The sequence below is a fragment of the Sparus aurata genome, chromosome 8 (assembly GCF_900880675.1).
Source record: "Sparus aurata chromosome 8, fSpaAur1.1, whole genome shotgun sequence".
Lineage (NCBI taxonomy): Eukaryota > Metazoa > Chordata > Actinopteri > Spariformes > Sparidae > Sparus > Sparus aurata.
Window position 1 is genome coordinate 9,472,972 of NC_044194.1, and position 22,100 is coordinate 9,495,071.

The 22,100-nt window shown below is 45.0% G+C and overlaps 1 protein-coding gene across 2 annotated transcripts in view; it reads right to left on the reverse strand.

Moving 5' to 3' along the window:
• The window catches only part of sema3d (sema domain, immunoglobulin domain (Ig), short basic domain, secreted, (semaphorin) 3D), a 37,017-nt gene extending 26,914 nt beyond the window's left edge, over window positions 1–10,103 (reverse strand). The window contains exons 1-2 of one of the 2 annotated variants that reach the window (XM_030426910.1): window positions 9,866–10,103; window positions 466–727 (exon numbers count right to left, since the gene is read on the reverse strand). In XM_030426910.1, the coding sequence (XP_030282770.1) occupies window positions 466–673 (208 nt within the window). In that variant the 5' untranslated portion in view covers window positions 674–727; window positions 9,866–10,103. Of the gene's footprint in view, window positions 1–465; window positions 728–7,231; window positions 7,255–9,865 lie in introns of those variants that run through there. The other variant, XM_030426911.1, reaches the window with a different exon arrangement.
• Window positions 10,104–22,100: the final 11,997 nt, after the last annotated feature.

Here is a 22,100-nt window from a genome sequence, read left to right on the forward strand (position 1 = left end):
TCCACATGTGAATCAGACATATAGGACCGGACAGCATCAACACTGTATTTATTAAAACTGACTGCAGGTTTACATGAGAAGGACTCATGACGAATTATGACGTGGACTCATGGATCCGTCAGCGAGTCTTAAATCTCTCACTAAACTTTATGGTGATGTTTCTGAGGCCATTTACTTTAACGGGGCGACTGAGTCTACCAATCTCTCTTTTGACTTTTTCTCTCGGCTGTGAGCGCAAAGAAATTACAAGAGAAATAAGGACAAGATGCACAAGGAACGGGTAAGTGCTACCAGACAAAAATGGGTGGAAAAATTGATGGAAGTTGTTGGCATGAGATAAAATATCCCAAATTACACACACTTAATTTTGCTTTTCAGGCACATACTGTAAAAATACGGAATGATCAAAGTCAATGTAAATATCTAATCAAACCAGTCAAAATCAACAGTATTTCAAGTTCTTACCTCTGTGGCTGAGTTTGACCCTGGGGACACTCTGTTTGATGCTCGCTCCAAAAGGGAGGGTGGCCAACAACATCAATCCCACTAATGGCACCCCGGGATGGGCTCGTACCTTAATCCTCTTCCCTGCGCTGCCATAATTACTGCCAGGCATGCAGCGCAGAGCCCCGGCTTCATTCACACTCTGATTTACAGAGCCCTCCGTCTTCATGGCGTGTGGAGGAGAGGTCTCGTTCTGTTTTTCACTCTGTCCTTTTCTGCAACCCTGGAGGGAGACCGGAGAGAAGAGTCAAGCTAGGGAGGAGCAATCACAAGTGTGCGTGTGTGTGTGTGTGTGGGTGTGTGTGTGAGTGTGCAGTCTCATCTAACAGCATGCAGGATATGTACACAGGTTTCTGTTGGGGCTATTCAGCTGTTTCACCATGGAACCCTGCAGGCATGTCCCCTTCCCTTTACCCGTCCTACATCAGCTGTTGCCCGTCACTGGCTTTCCCTTTGTGTCGCCTCTAAATCTGTTTGCCCACAACAAAGGTCAGGCGGACAAAACAGTCGCATTCTAACCTTCTTTCGCTCCGCCACGCCTCTTCCAGTTTCTCACTCTCCCCCATTCTTCTTTTGACTTTGATAACTTGTTTAATTCTTCGGCTTAAATGATACCCGCCAATAGTTTAAGCGTTGGCTGATGACCCCGTCAGCTCCTCCTTTATGGCCTGTAAAAAAAATGGCCCGTGTCCTGTTTGGGCCTTCACAGCGCATTAAGGAGGCCAGAGGCACGGACACTGGTTCGCACTCAGCGCAAAGTGAGACGTATGAGGGAACAGTCATGGGAACGGTCCGTTGCTAACAAGCGAGGAGAGCTTGAGCGATGTGCGCCTATTGAACACGGGACAAAGTAAAGTGGAAGAAGCTTGACATGCGTTTGGTTATTTTTAGCAGGGAACCTCACACAACTGCATGTTGGAAACATGCAAAATGTGACAAAAGTTTCCGATTGCGGTTATTCTGGGATGACGAACTTCCAACTGGGGGTGAAAAGTTTTGCATTAATCCAGATATCCACTAGCACCGACATGTGATGTGCTCGTAGCTACACTGCTTTAAACATGAAACTGTGATCGTGCTACTGAAATGAGCCTGCACGGAGCTCTTTCTTCTTTTCTTTGCTCACCCTGTACATTAAAGGTCCAGTGTTTAAGATTTAGGGGCTTGAATGGAGTATAATATTCAAAATGATGCTTTCATCAGTGTAAATTCACTTCTGAAGCTAATAACTGTTGTGTTTTTGTTACCTTAGAATGAGCCTTTTAAATCTACAGGTTTGGTGAGGGGTGTTCAGTTGGTCGCAATCTGTAACCTCGCCGCTAGATGGATCCTACACACATGACCTTTTAAACGGACAGTATCTAATTCTGCCACTAGAGGTCTCTCAATCAAAACAAGACAAAAGACATTGGTAGTGGGGGATCATGGGAGTTGTTTTCTTCAGTGTTAAACAACCAATGAAAAACAGGTTATGTGACTCAAGACGGAATTGTTCATGGATGAGCTAATGCTTTCAGGTCTTTATTCACATTAGATTAGTCACATATTCCGAATTCCTCCCCGACTGTCTGACGCATCATCTTCCTGTTTCCCTGGAAGCTGTGGCAGCGGGCGAGCAAATGAAATGAACCATTAACTAGAGTAAGAAGATGGCTTTCTCTGGGTTTATCCATTGCTGGAAACATTTGGGCTACACAACACAACAAAGTCAATTTCAGACACTTTACAGCAGAAATGTCACAAATGACATCATTCATCCACAATTATGAGAAGCAAAGTTTCCAAGAAATTGGAAGCCAGGCCTTAATGAACAAATAATCTAAAAAAGCTTTACTTCAAAAAGGATTATTTGGCATTTCAAAAGCACAAAAGCTAAAATACTAATCCAAGCAACTAATACCCGGTGATTTACAGGAAATGAATCCTCAGTCTTGTTACTCATTTTAATCAATTGCTCCTGATTTAGTCTGAATCAGTTGCTAATCAGCACAATTACACGCCTATTAGCAGTTTGTTTGTGCCAATGGTGCATCGTGCCAAGTTGTTACTTGGAATGCGTCTTTACCTCATGATAACCTTATTATAGCATCACCCTACGCGAGTGCCGACCGAGTGCTAACAGTGTTTTCAAACCTGCATTCCTGCACATTCCACCGCCGTCTAGCGAATAATTAACCAGGCAATCGATGAAGAAATTAATGAATGCATCAAAAGAATGCTCACCCCCGCCTCCTCCTTGTTGCTACCTCTCCCTCATTACTTTCCTTCCACCCTCATGTCAGATAACACGTATCAACCTGTCTTGTGACAACATAAACAATGTCAGCCTAGATTAATAGATCCAGTGTGCCACACACACTCTCACATATCTCACACGCTGGAACTAAGCGCGTTGCGGTAAAGACACGATCACTGTTTGGGACAAATGTTGCCTCCGCGGCACCCGCGAAATGCTACAAGGCGGCATTTTGAGCACGTGCGTTCATTATTGCGTTGATTAAATGCAAAAACGACCACGCTGGCAGACAGGTACAAGCTGTAAATGTACCACCTCATTTCACTTCATTTGTTATCCCCTGTCCGGTTTTGTCACGTGCTGTTTGAGACTCGAGTTCATTACTGAGAATCGGGGCAGAGTGGCACCCATCCAAGCGCCCTGTAGCTTTAAACTGGAGAGGATTAGGCGCCGATAAACAGGCTGCTGTTTAAATAAGATGACAAATTGAGGCACCTTCACACCTTCGGGGTTAGAAATACAGATATGGAGCTGTGTGTGATGGATGGGCAATCAGAGACGTGAGCGAGCGGGGTTTAAATCCGTGCAGTCTAGGCACTCCTCCTGTGCGACAGCGATAGCGCTGGTGGTGGGGCTCATCCTCCCCGCGGTATCTGCAGGGGCACAGTGACATGATTTCACCCATGTGAGGCGCGTTCGGGTAATGTATCTCTCTGCGCCGCTCGAGTGCCCACATCTGTCAGCGGCGCAGGCCTGTGAAGCACTCCTCGAGGAGAATACAGCACAAACAAAGCAGTAAGCTCAAGTGTGACAAGAGGGGCATTAAGAGCCCCCCATCTGTTAAGACGGATGACAACGGGAGATTGAAAGGCGAAATATGCTTCGCCACTCAGTCAATAATTCGGAAAGAGTGAACAAGGGAGATAGAGGAAAAAGAGAGGGAGAGGTGAGGAAGAGAAGAAACAGACAGATTGTGCCACGTGGGTTAAGCTAACACCCCTGTTTCCTGGCCGCCAGAGTCCCTGTTGTCTTTGGCAGCATGGCCGGCACACGTAGCAGGGGGTGATGGGAAACAATCCTGATGGCGCTGGTGACAGATTTAAAGCTAGCTGACCAACATGGTGCGACCGGCTTCTGATCTCAGCCCAACATATAGCACGCTAAAGATGTCACCTCCTCAAGTACACCGGCTTTGGGCTCAACATCAAGTGCGTCGCGCCATAAAATAACTGTTCACGAGCAGCTATTAATCAACAACGGTCCAAACTTGATACAAAATAAAGTTGCTATAAGAAATCAAAAGCAGCTGGACTTTTTCAAAGACGTGGCATTTCATGTAGAAGTTGTCAGCGGACATGAGGGAAGGAGCAGATGGTGAAGAAGTGCTCTTGCCACGGGCATTCTCACACAGAGACCACCCCTAATGAGGCATTTAGCAACACCCAGGTGCCCTGTAGAGTCCACTATTATCAAAGCCCTCCATCTCCACAGGACGGAGTGCATTAGCACGGCTATTTGTCTTTATTCCCCGACCACAGGCATTGACCTGGCAGAACAACATAGGTAATTGTTTCTAGCTCTCAAGACATTAGATGTTTTTCTTGGCAAAAGTCAATCATCTTTTTTTTCTTTTTTGGAAACCTCGCATTTAAGCAAGCATGCAACTCCCCAGTGAGTCTGTGCGAGTTCACGTCTCGTAGAGGGAAAACACGGGACAGCCACGGCGGGTCACACACCGTTTGTGTTTGGTTAAAAAACACAAACCATGAAGCAGACACAAGGAGCATTACATTGTAAAGTTCTTCTGAGAGCAATAAACTCCGGTTAAAGACGGCGGTAAAGAGGAAACACAACACTTTTCAAATACAGACAAGCACCATCCTTTTTTTTCTTCAGTCCTGGCACTGTGATGTAGTGTATATTTTAGAGACAGGATCATATATTTCACTTCGCATAACAAGCTGAAAGACTTCATGAAACAAAGCAAAGCAGCACCGTCAGCTCCGGGTCCAAAGTCTGCTAATAAACACAAGTAGTATTGATCTGACGGGGCCAGCGTCTATATGTTCTGACTTCTGTCTAAACTGTTTTGCCTTGACGGCGTTAACACTACACACACTTGCTCTAGATCTCGCCGTGTTTAACTGTACGCTGAGAATGAACTGTTGCCAGAGAACAAGTAAATATGAAACATGTGATCCTCGCGGCGATGCGAGATTGTTCTGGACTGAGATAAAAAAAATTAAAAAAAAACTCAACTTACACATTAAAAAAGCCTTTTTGGCAGTTCTTATAGCATCACTTACTGACGTTCTTCTCTGTAATTTGTTTACCCAGGTCGTAAAGTAAACACCAAGGCAGCAAGCTGTGATTCATTTTAGATTTTAAACACAAACATTACTCCACCTTATCTGGGTGAAACACTATCAGCGCAGCATGTGTGTATCTCCTGGGAAATTACATATCACTCCAAAAAACCAAAGCAAAATAAATTGCCAAAATATCCCCTTACGCACAGAATTTAATCACACAAACATGGCGATAAAGACAGATATGGGCTTTGAAGTCGAAAACGCCGCAGTCACTAACCCCGAAGTAATGAATGAACGCACGGTACGAAGCATGCTAGGTAAGGATATCTGATACCTCTCTGAGGACTAGAGCAAGGATCATTTGATCCCTCGCCATTAGGAAAGTCTGTGTTTCCTGCAGCGCTCTGCCTTCTAATAAATCCAATAAATCAGAACTCCGCGGGCCACCTGATTGCAGAAAGCCCCTCTCACAGAGCCGAACAACAGTGGACTCCTGACAGTCACCTCCACGGCCCTCCTACGAGTGTTTGTGTGGGGATTTCTCTCTGTTTTGCATCACGTAAACACATTCACAACACCACATTAAAAATGACGGACGTCCCATGACAACCACGCTTTGCATGAAATCGGTGAATGGCGGTGCCCAGACGAGAGGACATTCCTGTGGAATTCCTTCCGTTGTTGTCTGCGGGGATGAACCGAAGGGAGATGGATAAAATTCCTGCCCTGAGGTCCCGTCTGTCCGCATTTCATCCCCTCCCTGAGCTGTTATCTGAAAACACCAGTAAGGGAATACTCTGCGCAACTGCTGGTATGGTAACCGAATACACCGAAGACAGATAGAAGTGCTGGTGCCGCCTTTGTTCGGAGACTCGCTTAATGTTAAAACTTTTCGCCGTTTAATCCTCCAGTTTATGGGAGACGTGGCCCACAGCTTCACCACTCAACCGTATACAGCTGCGACAGTGCCGGCTCAGGCCTGCTGTCACGCCGAGGGTGAATGGAAAAAGGTGGGAAAGTGGGCGTGAGAAGCGATACTGGATCCGCGCTTTAACTCCTTTCAATAGAGGAGAAGGAAACGGAAAAACAACACGTGGAAACAAAGTCCAGAGGCTATTCAGAGCAGAGCGGCGGCCGTGTAACCGAGACATCGCCACGCAGATAAACATGCCGATAGGGACAACAAAACAAGTAACCCTACACATGCTGACCAGGGCATGACTCGGATGCACCGCTCTGAATGTGTATGAGAGTCTGCCTGTATGAGCATATGTGCGTGTAAGCTAATACCAGCCTGAGGTAGGCAGATGGGAGCAATGGGGCATGAAGACTGACAGTTGTAAGTGCTCTCACTTGTCTTTGGATGGCCCGGGGACACAGGGGTACACCCGTGTGTGCTATGCAACGACTCTTCTCAAGAGCATTTTAAGCCTTCTACAAATGCGGGCAGCAGCTCTGTTGTTCCCTCTCCGACCCGAGAAAGGCTTTCGTAATGCGGTGACGATCATTCACACCGGCTCCAGTACAGTGTAGCACAGTGCAGAGGAAAGGCTCACCCAGCCGGGTTGTCTGTCTGCGAGTCGTTGGCACCTAGCCGTCGTAGACTCTCTACACACACCAACTGCAGTAAAGGTGCCCTGGCTGTTTTGTCCGTCTGCACTAAGGGATTCCAGAAACATCACCATATAAGGTGAAGCTAGCGCGCAGCACGGCTACAAGTATGTTTTAATAACACTTTGCACCCCGAAAACCTGTTGAGTTTTGGGAAAGAACTCTCTCAGTGTTCAGTTTTCATCGCCGTCCAGGAAAAAGCCTCGGCACATGAGCCGCGCGCTGTTGTCACGGAGCGCAGGAATGGTGCTGTAGGCCATTCAAAACACAGCTGAACGCCGGCGCTGTGATTTTTAGAGCAGTGTCGGATCAGTCCGGGCACGCCAAACAGAACCCGAGCGAGTCAAGGCAGCCATGAGGCTCAAGGGTTAGCACAGCATGGGTTTGAATTGATCGATACGGCGAACAAAGGAGCCCTCACGGCCCGCTGAAAAGCCCTTCAACCAGTCTCACATTATAACATATTATCAAATCCACTCTCCTAATCACAGCCTCCACCACAGCACTCACAGAAATGAGTAAGGATACAGTTTAATCTGCAAAGCGTGGGTTTAAGAAGTGCACTCACAAGTATACGTCTCCAGGCTGTGATTTCAGCAGGAGTTCTCAGTCAGCCCCGTCTGCAGCCCGACTGAACCTGTTTCTGCCTGTACATATAGCACACTCCATTAACTATGTCTGGCACACACATCCTCAGCGACGTAAGAACTGTACAGTGTTTAAAGGAGGGTTTTGTTAGGAACCACTATGACTTTACATGTTTGTTTACAACCCTTTTTTTTCCACGACAAATAAGAGATGAAGACATATTTAAAATGTGCCTGTATCAGTATGAACACTCTTAAGGCCTAAATGTAGATTCAAAGAAGAAAACTTCACCCAATTTCTTTCTGATAGCGTCATGTTGTTATTGGTCCTCAAACATCCTTAATAAGAGTCAATGAAACTGACCAATTATGTCTTTTTAATGTCATAGCTTAGTCACTCGGGGCAAAAGACAGGAAAAATCTGCACATAGGAGAAGCTATTGTTTTCAACTCATGTTAAACATTGTGAAAGGGTCTGTATTAACCCAAGTCAAGTTTTCCTAAACGGAACTTTGTCGTCTAAATCAAACGAAACTACACCAGGAATGTGAAAAGAAACGGGAATTAATAAGTGAACATTCAAATATGTTCCAACCCGGTGACAGACCCTGGCCTCCAGAGCTGAAGACGTTTATACGTAACCCGCATGACGGCCCGCTTCACGCCGTTTCGTGAATTGAAAAGATCGATTGTGACACGGCACGAAGTTGCAAAGCTATGACATCGCAACAGCATCATCGGCGTTGGCCCCGGAGCGACATTGATTGCGATGTTCATGCTGCACATGCTTCATCAGGACTGCATCAGCAGCGCGGCTCAGTCAGGACTCAGAGTATTAGTTGTAAAGTTTGTCAGGTACTTTGGGCAAGAAAAAAAATTCCACTAATGATGAGATAAAAAATAATGTGAAATAAGACTGGGTTGACTGAAAAGCGTTCTGTATGATCTGATGACCTAAAAGGACTCAACTGACTAAAGACAAGAGTACATAACATATTTTTTATTGACTGCTACTGGACAACAGTAGTTACAGGTTTCTTGACTAAGACGAACCTTTCAGTTAACTTCACCTTGACTGAAAAACAGGACGAGGTCGGCTGAGGATGATAAAAAAACTAACGAGGATATTTGACACACAAAGACCAAATAAAATACAGCAGCTGTAACATTAATACTAAGCTGGAGCGGCCGTAATTTATTCACCTCGATCAAAAGCCTTGAAACACAGCCAGAGAAATCAATATCCACACAACTCCCATCTCTCTGCCTCCCCTCTCTCTCTCTCTCTCTCTGCCTCCCTCACAACACCCTCTAAACCCAAAGCTCCTTGTAAGGAGTTAGATAAACCTTTTGGAAGCGCGGTAAGTGGAGAGCGGGTCCTTGAGACTGCTGGACTGCAGGCAGGGGGAATGAAGAATAAATAACTAACACTATTAAACCCACCGCAGGGCAGGACCATTACTGTTTCTGCACAGAAAGGCGACAGAAACACTGCAGTGAGCTCCACGAGTAAAACAACAAAACAAGTAGGTTCACCATCGACATGCTGAATGTGCTGCAGATCTGCAGAGTGGATACGTTGGATGAGGACTCGGCTGATTAAGCACACCGAGTCACATTCAATTTGAGAGGACTTGGACCCCTTCCCTCCCCCCCCCCCATATAAACTACTATATACATCTGCAACTCTATGAATCTCTCAGCAGTGTAAAATAAAACAGTTATGCACCATGACTTGGGGTTTTCAGCTGCACTGCATGCATTTTTTTTTTCAGGATCAGTGTGTAAGGAGTAAAACTAACATTATAATGCAAAGGTAAGGAATATAATAGATTCGTATATACATAACATTGTACTATGAGCAGTGTAATTGTATGAAAAATTGTAAAGTTAGTGCAAACCGACATGAGATAAGAGTTTGTATTGTACAGAGCACATGTGAGGTCTACTTTTAATAGAATAATCACAACTAATGTGCTTATATTCATCCAAAAACTAAATCACCATCATCCATTTAGTGTTTGCACAGAGACTGTGAATGTTTACAATTCCAGTGATTCTAGAGGATTTCACTCCCTTCTTATGGGTTTGACCAAATTCTTCAAATGCTCATAAAAATCGTTACGCAATCCATTTCTGTAAAGTGAAAGCTTGAGAAAAGCTGTTCAAGAGGTCTAATAACTTTATATTGTTTTGGAAGAAACGTGCGGTAAGACTTCTGCTTTTTGAAAAAGTTTCCCAAAACTTCAAGTGGGAGAAAGCTGAAATAACAAAAACACCACAGATAGATGCATGCGTAAAGAGATGCGTCAATCTGCAACAAACCGTCTCCAAAGGCTGTGCGCCGTCTTTATAATTAACGCTGGAGAGGTTTGAGAGGCAGCTGGTGAAGACGCACCACTTTATTCTGCATCATCTCGAGTTTAACCTCTCGCGCGTCTCAGCATGTCCTCCGAACTTCTTCGCTTACACTTGACATTCAATATTCTGCGAACAATATTTGTGGAAAACGATACAAGAGAAGAAGAAGAAGAAAAAAAAACTGCGGCTAACGTCAAGTAACCTCGGTTCGTGAATGCAACAGATCGCAACTGGAGTGAGTTGTTGGCTCTTACCTGCGCAGCCTCCTCTCATGCTGTGGGCAGCAGCGCTTCTCTCTCCTCTGGTCGCCGAGACGCGCACAGAAAAGCGGAGAGCGCTGTGACACTTGCGCAACCCGCGTCCCGACCAGAATCTATGTGGATGGATAAACTGAATACTTCCCCCAGATATTTCCACTCCCCTTAATTGTAGTTAAACACACACTGGCGCTCTTGAACTCTCTGTGCACCCTGTGTGTGTGTGTGGGTGTGTGTGTGTGTGTGTTGGATGGCTGGTTTGCTGAGTGGCAGCTCGCCGGTGGCAAACTCCCAATTGAACGCTGCCGCTGCTGCTGGAGGGGAGGGACCCCCAGCATCTGCACCAGCCAGGTCACAGCACATCCTCAAACTTCATCCAACCCACTTGTGTTTTTGTAACAGTGTGTGTTAAAATAAATAAATAAACATACAAAAAACAACACATAAGATCTAAATGTATGTCCTATGAGAAATGCATATTGGGGATTACAGTAAAATGCGGGTGGATAGGCATTAATAAGGCGTGCTCACAATAATCCGTCAAGTCTGCGGTTGTTAATGTTGTTTAGAAGTTGTTGATAAATGGATCGTGGTCCAGATGTTCTGCAGCCCTCTTCCTGGAGGTTGATGAGAGGTGGAAAAAGAAAAGAAAGTGTAATGCCAGAGGAGGATTTGGATTGCTGTTCAAACCTTAATAAAGCCTTTAATTACAGTTTGTAACCCTTTATTAAGGAGGTCTTATTAGAAAGTGGTGTGGAAGCATGACAGGAATGTTATAGATAACGTAAGCTACAGTGTGCTGGTTGATTTAAGTACCATAGGCATATATTAATAGAAGAAGAAGAAGAAGAAGAAGAAGAATCTTTATTTTTATCACATTTATGGACTTCCAGGCTGGATTTCTGCATTTAGCACATCCCGGAGGAGCAGTGGTCAGCCGACAACATCGCCCAGGGACCAACTCCAGCACCAGGTGTGAGCCAGTGCCTTGGTTCAGGCCACTGGCTGGAGAATGAACCTAAAGTACAATGTTTTGATGGAAAACTCAGATGGAAAAGTTTTCAATGAGGGTCATTTCAACATGATAATTATACTTTTTTTGTGTTAAAACCTTATCAGACCAATACTACTCTTCCAAGCAGAGTATTTGTACTTTAGTTTATTTGAACAGACCGGTGTGGTGCACCAGTCAGGTGCTTTGGCACGTCCATCTGACAAATGACTTTTACATACTGAAAATGTAAAAAAACAGCTGCCACCTGATTATAAGTCTAAGGATATTATAATATAATAGCCTTGGATGACTTCTTTTCCAATAAATGGGAGTGACTCAAACTGAATTTATCAGGAAAGCGCGTGTCCTGGCGCAGAGGAAATCTTATAATTGTTGTTTGGATCTGTGCGTGTGGAGGAGGCCAGGGCTGATCATCTTTTTGAACCTGGTGTTTGCTCCTTAGAGACTCCCCGACGGGCGCCGCCGGTGAGAGGAAAGAACAGCTGTATTTGGGTTCAGGCTGCAGATCCTGCTGGGTGGGATGCCTTGGCCGCCTGTCCTCTAACCAGGAGCGTGCGGTCCCACTGATTCTGGAGTAAACACGGATTTCTTTGGCGTTGTCCTTCGCACACGCACAGACAGGAGTCCGTCCAAGTGCGCACAGATTTTTTGTTTCCTTTAGCAGAAGTTGTGGAGAGGTCAGAGCCAAGTACTCACAGAGGGCGCATTCAGCTGAGATGAGAGCTGAGCTGTTGGACCCAGAAGAGAGATCCGCGGGCCCGTCCCTCTCCGAAATAGAAATGGGATATGCTTTGGTGGTGGTTTAACCCAACCTGCTGTTCCTGCTGGGTGTGTGTCTTCAGCAGATGTGACCAGTTCGGAGGTGCCTAAGAGGATTAGGTTATAGGTTAACGGGTTAAAACAGTGTCCTCCCTCCCTGGTGGGATATTCAATGTCAGGGTGTGCACTTCCTCAGGACAACTCCCAAACACTCACACAGACACACACACACACTGTAAAAGCATTAGTGATGAGCAGCCCCGATGACATAAATTTTGTAAAAACAGTGCACACTGTCCAGCATCCACCCCATCCCTGCCCATTCTCCAGAGAGCTGTGCTAACCACTGTGTGTGTGCTGCATCATAAAAACTACCCAATAGTCATACATTAGTAAAAGTGAAAGTCACCTACATGAATGGTACTTGAGTAAAAGTATAAAAGTATCTGATATTAAATGTACACTGGCATCAAAAGTACAAAAAAAGTCAATTATATGATTATATTTACATGTATGTATTAATCAATATTAAGCATTTTTTGGATGATCAAAATCAGTGCAATTTAATCCAGTTGGATTTAAAATGAATTAAATAAATCAATATTGTACTATATGTAGTAACAAAAGTTATCAAATACAGGTAGTGGGATTAAAAAGTACAACATTTGTATACTATAAAATAGTATAAAATAGCAGAAAAAGTACAAGTACTTCAAAATTAGTTACATTCTGTCATTCTCTGTGTGTGTGTGTGTGTGTGTGTGTGTGTGTGTGTGTCAGACATGGGCTCGGGGCCTTACAGTTTTAGCCTGACGTACCGGCATACATTTCAAAAACTCAGTGTGTTTATTATTTTTTGCAGTGAGGTTATGTCTTAATTAGAGAGACAGGAAATAAGGGAGAGAGACGGGCACAGAGGTGGATTCAAACTGGAGATGTTGCACTTCATGTTCGGCATCTCAACCCCTTTAACATGTTGGTTAGTTAAACTTAAGCTGCACTGTGTAATTTCCATCGCTGGGGACTCTCTATCTACATAAGCGTGCTGTCGCGAGAAGGCGCCGGTACTTGAGGCGGCTCAAGTGTTGGAGGGCTGAGGCAGATGTGAGGAATAACGTTCACATCGGGGTTCTGCTCTAATCTGGAGAAATTTACTGAGTGGAGGAAAGATAGAAATTGCTTTTACCTTTTAGAAATGTATCCCCCCTCCTGTTAATCTACCTGACTGAAGCAGTGATCAGTGAAGGACAGGATCATGTAAGTTCACAACACAACAACAACTATAATGAAGACCCTTGGAGGTTTTTTTAGACATTTTAATGCAGAATTCCCACATATTATACCATTAAGCAACTGTTCGCAGCCACTCTGTATAATTTAAAACTCGTCCAAAAATTCCCAAGTCTCAAAAATGAAAGTGAGTGCCGCTGCCTGCCAGAACAGTGTCTGCTTTTCGTTGAAGGTTAATTGAGAAACAGTTTTTGGCAAATAGTTTGAGAAGATTTTGGCAACGCTCCCAACGCAGCTGCCAAGTTATTTAAAAAATCAGGAGCAGAGACCGCGACAGCCCAGCGAGCCGTCCGTTCTTCCAATTAGAGGCGGGAGCAAAAATACATTTTAAATTTGTCTCTCATCTATTGTTGAGCCGAGTTCAACCTTGACGGGAGAAAAAATGTCCGCTGAGCCTCAAAATTCAAAAGAGTCGTACAGCAAAATGAAAATTGTGGTTGAGCTGCAGCTGTGATCACAGTTTGGTTTCATTTTAGTGTTTGGTGGTACAAAACCGGGGTTTTCATTTTAAAGTGAATTTTCTGGCTTCAAGCTTTATACACAGAAAGTGTACAAGGCGCATGAGAAAACACGCTCGCGCTTATTATCTTCCTCCCCATGTGAACGCCTGACGAAATGGCCGCTTGTTTTGTGTTGTGCCTGTCCGTATCCCCTTGATATATGAAGTGCGAGTGAATGGAGAGGATTTTGGCAATGCGAGACACGATAAAGCAAACCAAAGAATAGCCCCTTTAATCCTCAGTCATTTCTACAATGTTGTTATCCAGTTGATCCTCCATTAAGGAGGATCAACTGCTCAGTCTGGATGAGGTGGGAAGCTGCAGAAATGTGAGATCAGCGGCGAGTGGCTTTCAGGAGAATACACCATCTTGGATAGCGCTGATTATTCCCCCCTCTGAATTGTGACAGTGTGGCTAAAATGTAAACAGTGGAAGATGGTGGACGCTGGAGGAGGGGGGACATCTTATCTGGAGTCAAAGGATGCAAAACACTTCCCTCGTTCAAAGGGATTAACTCTTAACAAATTGGGCACACTTTCACTGGTACATGATGTGTTTGGGATACGTAAGTGGCCAATATATCACTTCACAGTGTTAGGTCCGTATTCCCCGTCCCATCTTCCTTAGGTTTGTCAGTTGGTTAAAAACACTGAAGGTTAAGTTATGGCCCCCAGTAGGCTGAAACACTCTGCGAAAATGAGGTGAGAGAGCAGAAATCCTTCTAAACTCGGGCATTAATGTTCCATTAGTAGATTCGCAGTCGTCAGTTGTTTAGAGAAAGAAGATTTTTTTTTTTTTAAACATGCTTGTGGTTTTCATGTGGGAGAGGGCCTTGTGCACAATAACACAACGGGTACAGCATGCAGCGCAATCTGTGAGTAATTTCCAACAGTAATCGTGAAGATCTCCAGCGAGAAGGCAGTCAGCCAGGCCCGGTCACCAGGGGAGCTCCTACTCTGCTCGGGACACACACACACACACGCAGGCCTCCAAGCTTTAGTGCCGATAGACTCGAACTGATTAACTAATCTCGATTACATGAGCTGCCACCAGGCTCGTATTGCTCTAGAGCAACCGGAGCGGAGCCAATTATCAATGGTTGTTAACTTATCGATGATTAGGGATAAGGATCATTAATTAGATCTCAACTAGACATGTCAACAAGCGTGGAGGGACTGTGAGCGTCCCCAGAAAAATCTGAACTTACAGAACCGCAGCTGAGATCAAACAAACACAGATTTAAAAGAGATGATGGATGACGATGGGAAGTTGTCGTGCATCTTACTCGCCAGGTTGTGTGTCTCTCCCTGTCTGGCGGCGTATGAATGTTTTAGAGGACACCTTCACACGCAGGCTTATCTTAAGCCGCTCTCCTGCTGTGATTCCCACACAGGTAACCATAAAGCTCTTTAATGTACCCTGAAAATGACGAATGACAGCAAACACAATAAAACTGTATGGCCCACATTCAAACAGCTGTCGCCATACTTCTAAATGATGGCCTGCGTTCGGACATCTTTAGTACAGCGCACTATATCACAGCACCGCCGGGCTGCTTTTCACACTGCGGGTGTCACGGTGTAAAAATATAGATCCAACTGTAACTGCCTCTCTGCGGTGTGTGGCTGCTAAGACGGAGGGTGTTCACTGCACAGCGTGGATTTAGAGGGCGCTCCGCTGCGAACCGCTCATGCTCCCTGCTTGCCTTGATGAATGCTCGCCATAACGTAAAAGTGTAGCATCAGAAGTTGTAATGCAGAGTACATTAAATGAGTGTGTGTTAATGTGTTTAACAGTTTAGAGAAGCTTGTTCTTTTTGGGGTATTTACACTTTGTGAGAGCATTAAGTTTCGACTTTAAAACTTTTATCTGAGAGTTGTATTTACCCGCACACCATTTCATGAGCCAGGTGCGTAGGGGAGGAAACAAGTTGACCAAAAGTTGCAAAAATACATTGTTCAACATTTCAGTCCTTGACCTTCATCAGGCAAAAGAATGAAGGTTTGGTACAGCATCACAGATAAAGGTATTTTTGCAAGTTAGACAGTGTGTCAGAGTTTGCCTGCAAGTTCCTGGATTAAACTGCTTAAATAGTTTAATACATTTAGAAATCGTAATAAAATAAATCTGATAAGTTTTCTTAAGGCAAAACAATTATTGTGTAAAATAAGAATTGTTGCATTTTCGTAACCTCAGAATGAGCCTTTAATATCTGCAGAGTGAGTGGGTCCTGGTCCACATATAGCCCACCATGTGTCTACAGTAGCCCGGAATGGACACAGCAAGCTCTGGCTCTAGAGAGGCGGGATCGGAGGCGAGGATTTGGTTTCAAGCTGCAACCACACTGCTAGTTGCCACTAAGTCCTAAACAATAGACCTTCAAACAGGCGGCATCTGCCAACTCTGTCAACTTCAAACCCACTTTGTATTACTACAATGTTAGTGGTACATGCGGCTAAACGGAGGAAAACCCGTCATCTGGTGGAGTTTAGAGCTGTTGTATCGACTTGCAGTTCGGTATTTTTGCATCCATGGACACAAAGAGCGATCAAACCGTCCAAACTAATCCCTTCTGATAAACTGTAAACCAAGATTTTGTCGCTACTGTGGCTAATTCTCTCCTAAAATGTTTCCAGAATCATATTTAAGAGCACTGTTGAGCTGCGATAGGGAACGTTTGTGAACGCCGCCATTGATGCAAAAAAACAAACTCTGATAAAACTAGTAAGTGCTGGTCAGTGTGAAGCATGATCCTGTTCACTGTTTACTAGCGGTCTGCTATAATACATTACTGATTGTCACCAGCGCTAGCTCGCAGTACATTGCAAATCACTGGGAGTGTTTGTTGCTCCTGTACAGCACAGTGCATTTTGGTTTTTGTAGGTTTTGTGCTAGAAGGACCTGGGTTAAAGACCAGGCAGGGAGTGTGCAGAGTTTGCATGTTCCCCTTGTGCCTGTGTTGGTTTTCTCCGGGTACTCCAGGTTTTCTCCCACACTCCTAAGACATGCAATTGTCTGTAGGTGTGATTGTGAGCATGAATGGTTGTTTGTCTCTGTATGTCAGCCCTGTGATAAACTGCCGAAACTTATCCGGGATGGATCCCCCCGTCGCCCAATGTCAGCTGGGATTGGCTCCAGCTCCCCCTGTGACCTTGAAAAGGATAAGCGGTTTCAGATAATGGATGGATGGATGGATGGTTTTGTGCCCTTTGAGAAAAAAGGGTAATAATACCATGTATCTTTCCAGCGGTGAAATACTTCGCAAGTACGATTTCAATCACTGCTACGACGAATGCGCTGCGGTGCCTTTCCCCTATCGCCTCATCTTTGTTTATTTCCTCCCTGTAACTTCCCACAAAACCTTTTTTCAAAAGTTATGTAACTTTTTAAACAAACACCAGCTTATCTCAGGCATGAAAAATCATTTTGTGTGTCGCCTTCATCTGGTGTTCTCTCCTCCTCTGATACTCGCACTGTGACCCAAACAAAACACCACCGAGTGCGTTTCCCCGACTAAATGGGAGGCAAACAGTCACCGCTTCAAACATCGCGCTCGCACAGTCTAAACAATAAACCCACAGCCCAATTAACTGCATTTTTCCAAATAAACACACACACACTCGAACACATACATTTCGAAAATTCACCAAGCCATACTGCCAAAGGTAAACACTAAACACGTAGGCCCATTAGACTGAGACTGCAGCGGGGAGAGCGAGCGAGCGCCCGCTGAGAAAGTGTCTCCGTCTTGTTTATTTATGTTCTGTGATTGTTGGTGATTTTCAAGTGTCTGAGCGTGGGATTATTTATTTATTTTTTTTGTCAGGAGCGACCGGCTTTGCGGCTTACGGTGCAGCGAGCTCTACAGTAGGAGTGAAGTGACCTGAAAGTGGAAACAGGTGGGATGTACAGCAGCTGGGAGAGGAGAGGGACGGAGAAAGTGTGACACATCGAGAGGGCGTGTTATTGTGTGAAATGAAAAAAAGTCTGCTCCGAGGGAAAGAGGAGAGAAAGTAAAACATTCAAATCAAACACTTAGGCACACAAATTGCAGGAAATCTATCCCTGTTACCCACACAAGAAGAATAAAGTATTGTAATACTATAACTTCCTGTTCAGTGCAGTTATTTTAAAGGTGATGTTGTTGGAAAGCGCACTGAGAAAGAAAAAAAACGCATGTGACTTTTACTGTGTTTTCCTTATTCCTCCTATTCCTCCTGTTGCATCTCTTATTTCTAATCATTAGCAAATCTCTGGTCTGTGCTGGTGAACGAGCTATTCCACTGTGGACAGCTAAAGACGTCGAAATTGTTTCTCTGTCTGAAATGATTTTGCGCAGGAAATAACCGAAGGGAAACCGCAAATGTCTCACTCAGGTAGTTTTCCAAGTGAGGGAGCTGCCAACATCAGCATCACTTTATCTTCTCTGTGCAGCAGAGAGGAGGAGGAAAGTACCGATCATGTCGGAGGGAGTGTCTCTCCTAGGAAATGGACGGTTGTTATCTTGCCATGACTTGTTAAAATGAAAGTTATTCAAAGGAAAAGTCACGAGCGGGATGCGGTCGTGTTGACTCGAGCTTTTTCAATTCCACAGAGCTGACAGGATCTTGTCTATTGTGGACGTACTTGAGGGTGTATTTTAACCCTGAACTCTGCCTCTCAGCATGTAAAAAAAAAAAAAAAAAACAGGTACTTCCCTTCAGGTCAAATCCAGACAAACCCCTTTAAAACTGTCCATTTCTTTTGGCATGGTGTCCAGACTAAATAGCTGAGCTGACGTCTTGTCTGAGATCCTGATGGGCCTTCACATTCCTCCGTGGTGAAATAAACATCTGTGGATCTCATCGGATAAGCCAGTGGTGCCTCTAAAGAGAAGAAGGAGAGACTGATAGAAGTGTAAATTAGACCTTCAGGGGGGGGAGGCTGACATGCGGCCTCAGACGGTCTGCGAGCCTTTGAACAAAACACATTTAACACCACCACCACCCTGTGTATGTTTATGAGCGCATGTGTGTGTCTGCGTGAGGATGCACAGCTGCGTTGCGTGTCGTTTTTATCAAGGGTAGGCCTCTCCTCCCGCGATCAGCTGTTTCTCACTGTGTAGAATAAATCCCCAAATTCTACAGGAAGGGTTTAAACATTGGCTCATCCTATTATGTTTGGCCGAAGATGACAGCCGATACGTTCTAAACTGTATTCACGCCTCACGACTTTGGAATCTTTTTCGCCTCCATGACGCGGCATAAATCAGACGCGGATACACGAGAGCCCCACACAGAGCGCTCAGTCAACAGGCCTGACGTTGGTTGTTATTCACCGGTCGTGTCGGGGAGGGGTGGGGGGGGTCGTCAGTATCAGTGAGGGTCAAACGTTGGCAGCAAGGAAAGGAAGCGGAGACAGGAGGCATGTGCACTCCACTTCCTGTCAGAGGGCCTAATTGTTGTGTGCCAGTGGGGACCGTTGGCTCGTTCTCTCCCTCCGCTTTCGGCTTCACTCTCTCTCTCTCCATCTCCACAAGCTTTTTTTCCATTTTTTTTTTTTTTTTTGCTACATTGTTGACATGTGATTCATATCTGAACTTTCAGGCCATCAAACGGTGGGGGTAGGATAGATAGAGAAAACCCAAGGGGGGAAGAGAGAGAGAGAGAGAGAGAGAGAGAGGACTGTAGATGGAAACTCAGCGATGCCTGTGGCCCAACTAGGCCGAAATCACTGCGGAGTTCTCACAGCTTATCAAACATCACAGTTCACTCAGTCGGGGGTGGTAGGAGAAGGCGGGGGTCCGTCCCCAGGGGTGGTCCCACATTCACAAACATTGAGACAGGTCGCCTTTAAAGATGGAGTCGGCGTTTGACATGCCAGAGTAAACAGTGTGAGGCTGTGCGCGGTAGGCCTTGAGAACCAAGAAGTGTTCCACATTTCATTGTTGATCAGAATTACAAGGGCGGCGATTTTAATGTTCTTTGGGATGGACTTGTGCACACTCAATCAATACCTGTGGATATTTACAGTTTTAGTGCAGCTCAACGTTCAGCCTTTTTTTTCTTTAAGTGCACGTGGGTGGGATGCGGGGCTGGGGTGGGAGTATGTGTTTTGGTGCGTCGGCTCTCTGCATTCCCTAAATGAATCATTTTAAATCACTGCCGCATCCTGTGCTGGCTTCAGCTTGTAATTGTGGTCACTCAAGCATAAAGAGCGAGAGAGTAGGGGCAGACGGAGAGGGGGGGGAAGGAGCATGAAATAGAAAAGGGAGATGGATTCTATGATAACCTCGCTGCTCTTGCCAAAGAGCTGTAAAACCTTTTCCAGCTTGGAGGGCCATCAGAATAAGTTTCCTCTGTTTTGTGAAAAACATGCTGTTGAATCCTGTCAATATAGACCAGAAACTACGTGATTTATTAACATCATGGAGAGCTAAAGTGCCTCTATTGCCGTCTGCCATCCCCTCACTGGAAGTTGGAAGAGACATGCCAACATACGGCAGCCAAAGTTAGACTATATGATCAAATTACTGATACACCATCAGCTCTGCTGTTGTTACTAATCTTCTTTACCGCACCACTGACTCCCCCATTCAGCCAGTTATGATTAGGCTTGCATTTCTGCACCTATTCATTATAACAATGGAATGCGTTTACATGACTTTCATTAGGTCTCAGAGGAGCGTATTGACGATAATGTGCGTGCCAGTGGAGCGTGACTTCCATATCCCAAAAGTCTACCTGGAGTGTGTTTTTAATCTGCGGCTACACTTTGGGGAGCGCTCAACGTTCGCTGTCTGGTGCTTGCTGGACCTGCTGGAAGTTATAAATCACTCCGTTACAGTATTTCGAACAATTGAGAACAATTAAGAGCAGTTAAGCACCCAATTACCAACACATTGTGCTTATTGAGGAACCTCAGCATCATTATAGAGAAGTTCAATGCTAATGTGGTCACAATCCAAGCCGAGGTGATTCAGTGAGTCACTTACTTTCACTATAAACCTGCGATTTAACTGACCAATTTAGAGTAATTGGAAACAATTCGCAGCAGTTAGGAGTTTCAATAAAAGTAAGGCCACTTACAGAGTGGTTTGGTAGGGGCCCCTGGTGGAGGCACATAACAAAGTGCAGGGTTGAAGGGTCCAAGGGGCAAGATTGAGTAATTACAGGTGTGTGTGTGTCTGCCTCTGTATGTGTGTGTGTGTGTGTATGTGTGTGTGTATCTGCATGTATTCGTGGAAGGACGTTTGTAATAAGGCCCTCTGAGAGAGTCTTGTGTGGCACCTGACTGGCTGAGCAGGCCAGACTGAGCCATAAAAACACCTTCACCTCCATTAGGCCATAATGAGAGCTGTGTCATGCTGCTGGATACTGCACTCCGGCTGCTGCCACACAGCCGAAGCCTTCACTGGAAAGGAAATGAGGAGTGATTGGTACAATGACTCACTGTTAAGTAGAAGTGGCACTGGGACAAGCCAGGGATATATATGCTAGAAGTAGTGGCAGGGGTTTCCATCCTCCGCGGTGCTTATTAACCTGCAGGGTGTTGGTGCTGAAACAGGAAGCAACTTGTAGCCTCCGAGTCTCTCTGTGTGTGGCGGCGTATGGGAGCGATAAAAGCAGCAGCCCGGTGTTTTAAATATGGAATTTCACCGTCTGGCACCCGTCGCTCCATGTTAATGCAACACCGTCACAGGCTGGTAACACCTAATTGTGTCATGCAACAATAATCTCTAATGGCTGATTACATGAATGGAGTACTGTGTGGAAAGCCATTCGAAAATATGCGGTGTGAACGCACCTGAACAGCTAAAAGCTTCAGCGCTGCCAACGTGCGTTATGGAGTCAATCTGAATGTGACCCGCTTTAATCCGTTGTTTATTGACCTGGCATTGTAACTCTTTAAAAGTTGCTTGTTTTGTAATCACATTATTGTAATCCCAATGTATGAATAACTCTCTTTGCTGCAAGTGAAGACTGGTTCAGTGTTGGTGTAGCGCTTGGGAGTCTGGGGGGCCACTGAGCCGGCCGACTTTGACACCCATAACAGGAGGAATGGACAATAAATAGAGAGGAGAGAAAGAGGAGGAGAGGATAAAAGGGGGTAAAGCAGTGATAAAGTTTGCTAAATGAAACCCTTTTTCTGCTTTTCATTTGCGGTAATGGCCATTAGCTTGAGTTTGTGCGAGCTTGCAGTACATTTTTAACCTTTCAAATCGCAGGGTCACTCCTTAGAATCACTGGAAGGAGCCGGTTATAAATCTGAGGGGTTTTTGTTTTTTTCCACATGGGATAGCTCATTAGATCGAAGCGGCGCAACTGAAACCAATACCATATGGTTGTTAACGGAAGAGACTCAATTTGCAGGCTAACAGGGTCAAATGAGGGCACTGGTTTTCAAGAGAGCGATGGACGGACATGTGGTGGTCGACCAACACTCATAGATTATCTATAAGACAGAAGCTGATTCTGAGGATATATACAGAAATGAGCTACAGCCAGGAGATGGTTGGCTTAGCTTCCTTCCTACTCACTAGCTTAGCTTAGCATTAAGACCAGAAACTTGGTAAAAACAGCTAGCCTACAGTAGCAGCAGCTCTTGCTCACTTATAAGCATGTAGGCTTATATTTTTTTCCATCTTTGGACACAGCCAGGAGAGCTTCATCACACCTGGTATCCTACA